Raw genomic sequence first — 384 nt, forward strand, 5'->3', positions numbered from 1 at the left:
CAGGAGGAAGCCCAAGCCCAGGAGGAAGCCCAAGTCCCGGTGGAAACCCAGGCGGTAGCCCAAGCCCCGGTGGTAGCCCAACCCCAGGAGGAAGCCCAAGTCCCGGTGGAAACCCAGGTGGAAGCCCAACTCCAGGAGGAAGCCCAAGTCCCGGTGAAAACCCAGGCAGTAGCCCAAGCCCCGGTGGTAGCCCAACCCCAGGAGGAAGCCCAAGTCCCGGTGGAAACCCAGGTGGTAGCCCAACCCCAGGAGGAAGCCCAAGCCCAGGTGGAAACCCAGGTGGTAGCCCAACCCCAGGAGGTAGCCCAAGCCCAGGTGGTAACCCAGGTGGTAGCCCAACCCCAGGAGGAAGCCCAAGCCCAGGAGGAAGCCCAAGTCCCGGTG

The 384-nt window shown here is 65.4% G+C and overlaps 1 protein-coding gene across 1 annotated transcript in view; it reads left to right on the top strand.

Moving 5' to 3' along the window:
- Window positions 1–375, top strand: part of LOC106110199 (basic proline-rich protein-like) — a gene marked incomplete at both ends in the record, with an annotated part of 567 nt that extends 192 nt beyond the window's left edge. The window contains one exon of the mRNA XM_013291931.1: window positions 4–375. Coding sequence (XP_013147385.1) covers window positions 4–375 — 372 coding nt within the window. The remainder of the gene's footprint in view (window positions 1–3) is intronic.
- Window positions 376–384: the final 9 nt, after the last annotated feature.

The sequence above is a fragment of the Papilio polytes genome, unplaced genomic scaffold (genome assembly GCF_000836215.1).
Source record: "Papilio polytes unplaced genomic scaffold, Ppol_1.0 DF820719.1, whole genome shotgun sequence".
Lineage (NCBI taxonomy): Eukaryota > Metazoa > Arthropoda > Insecta > Lepidoptera > Papilionidae > Papilio > Papilio polytes.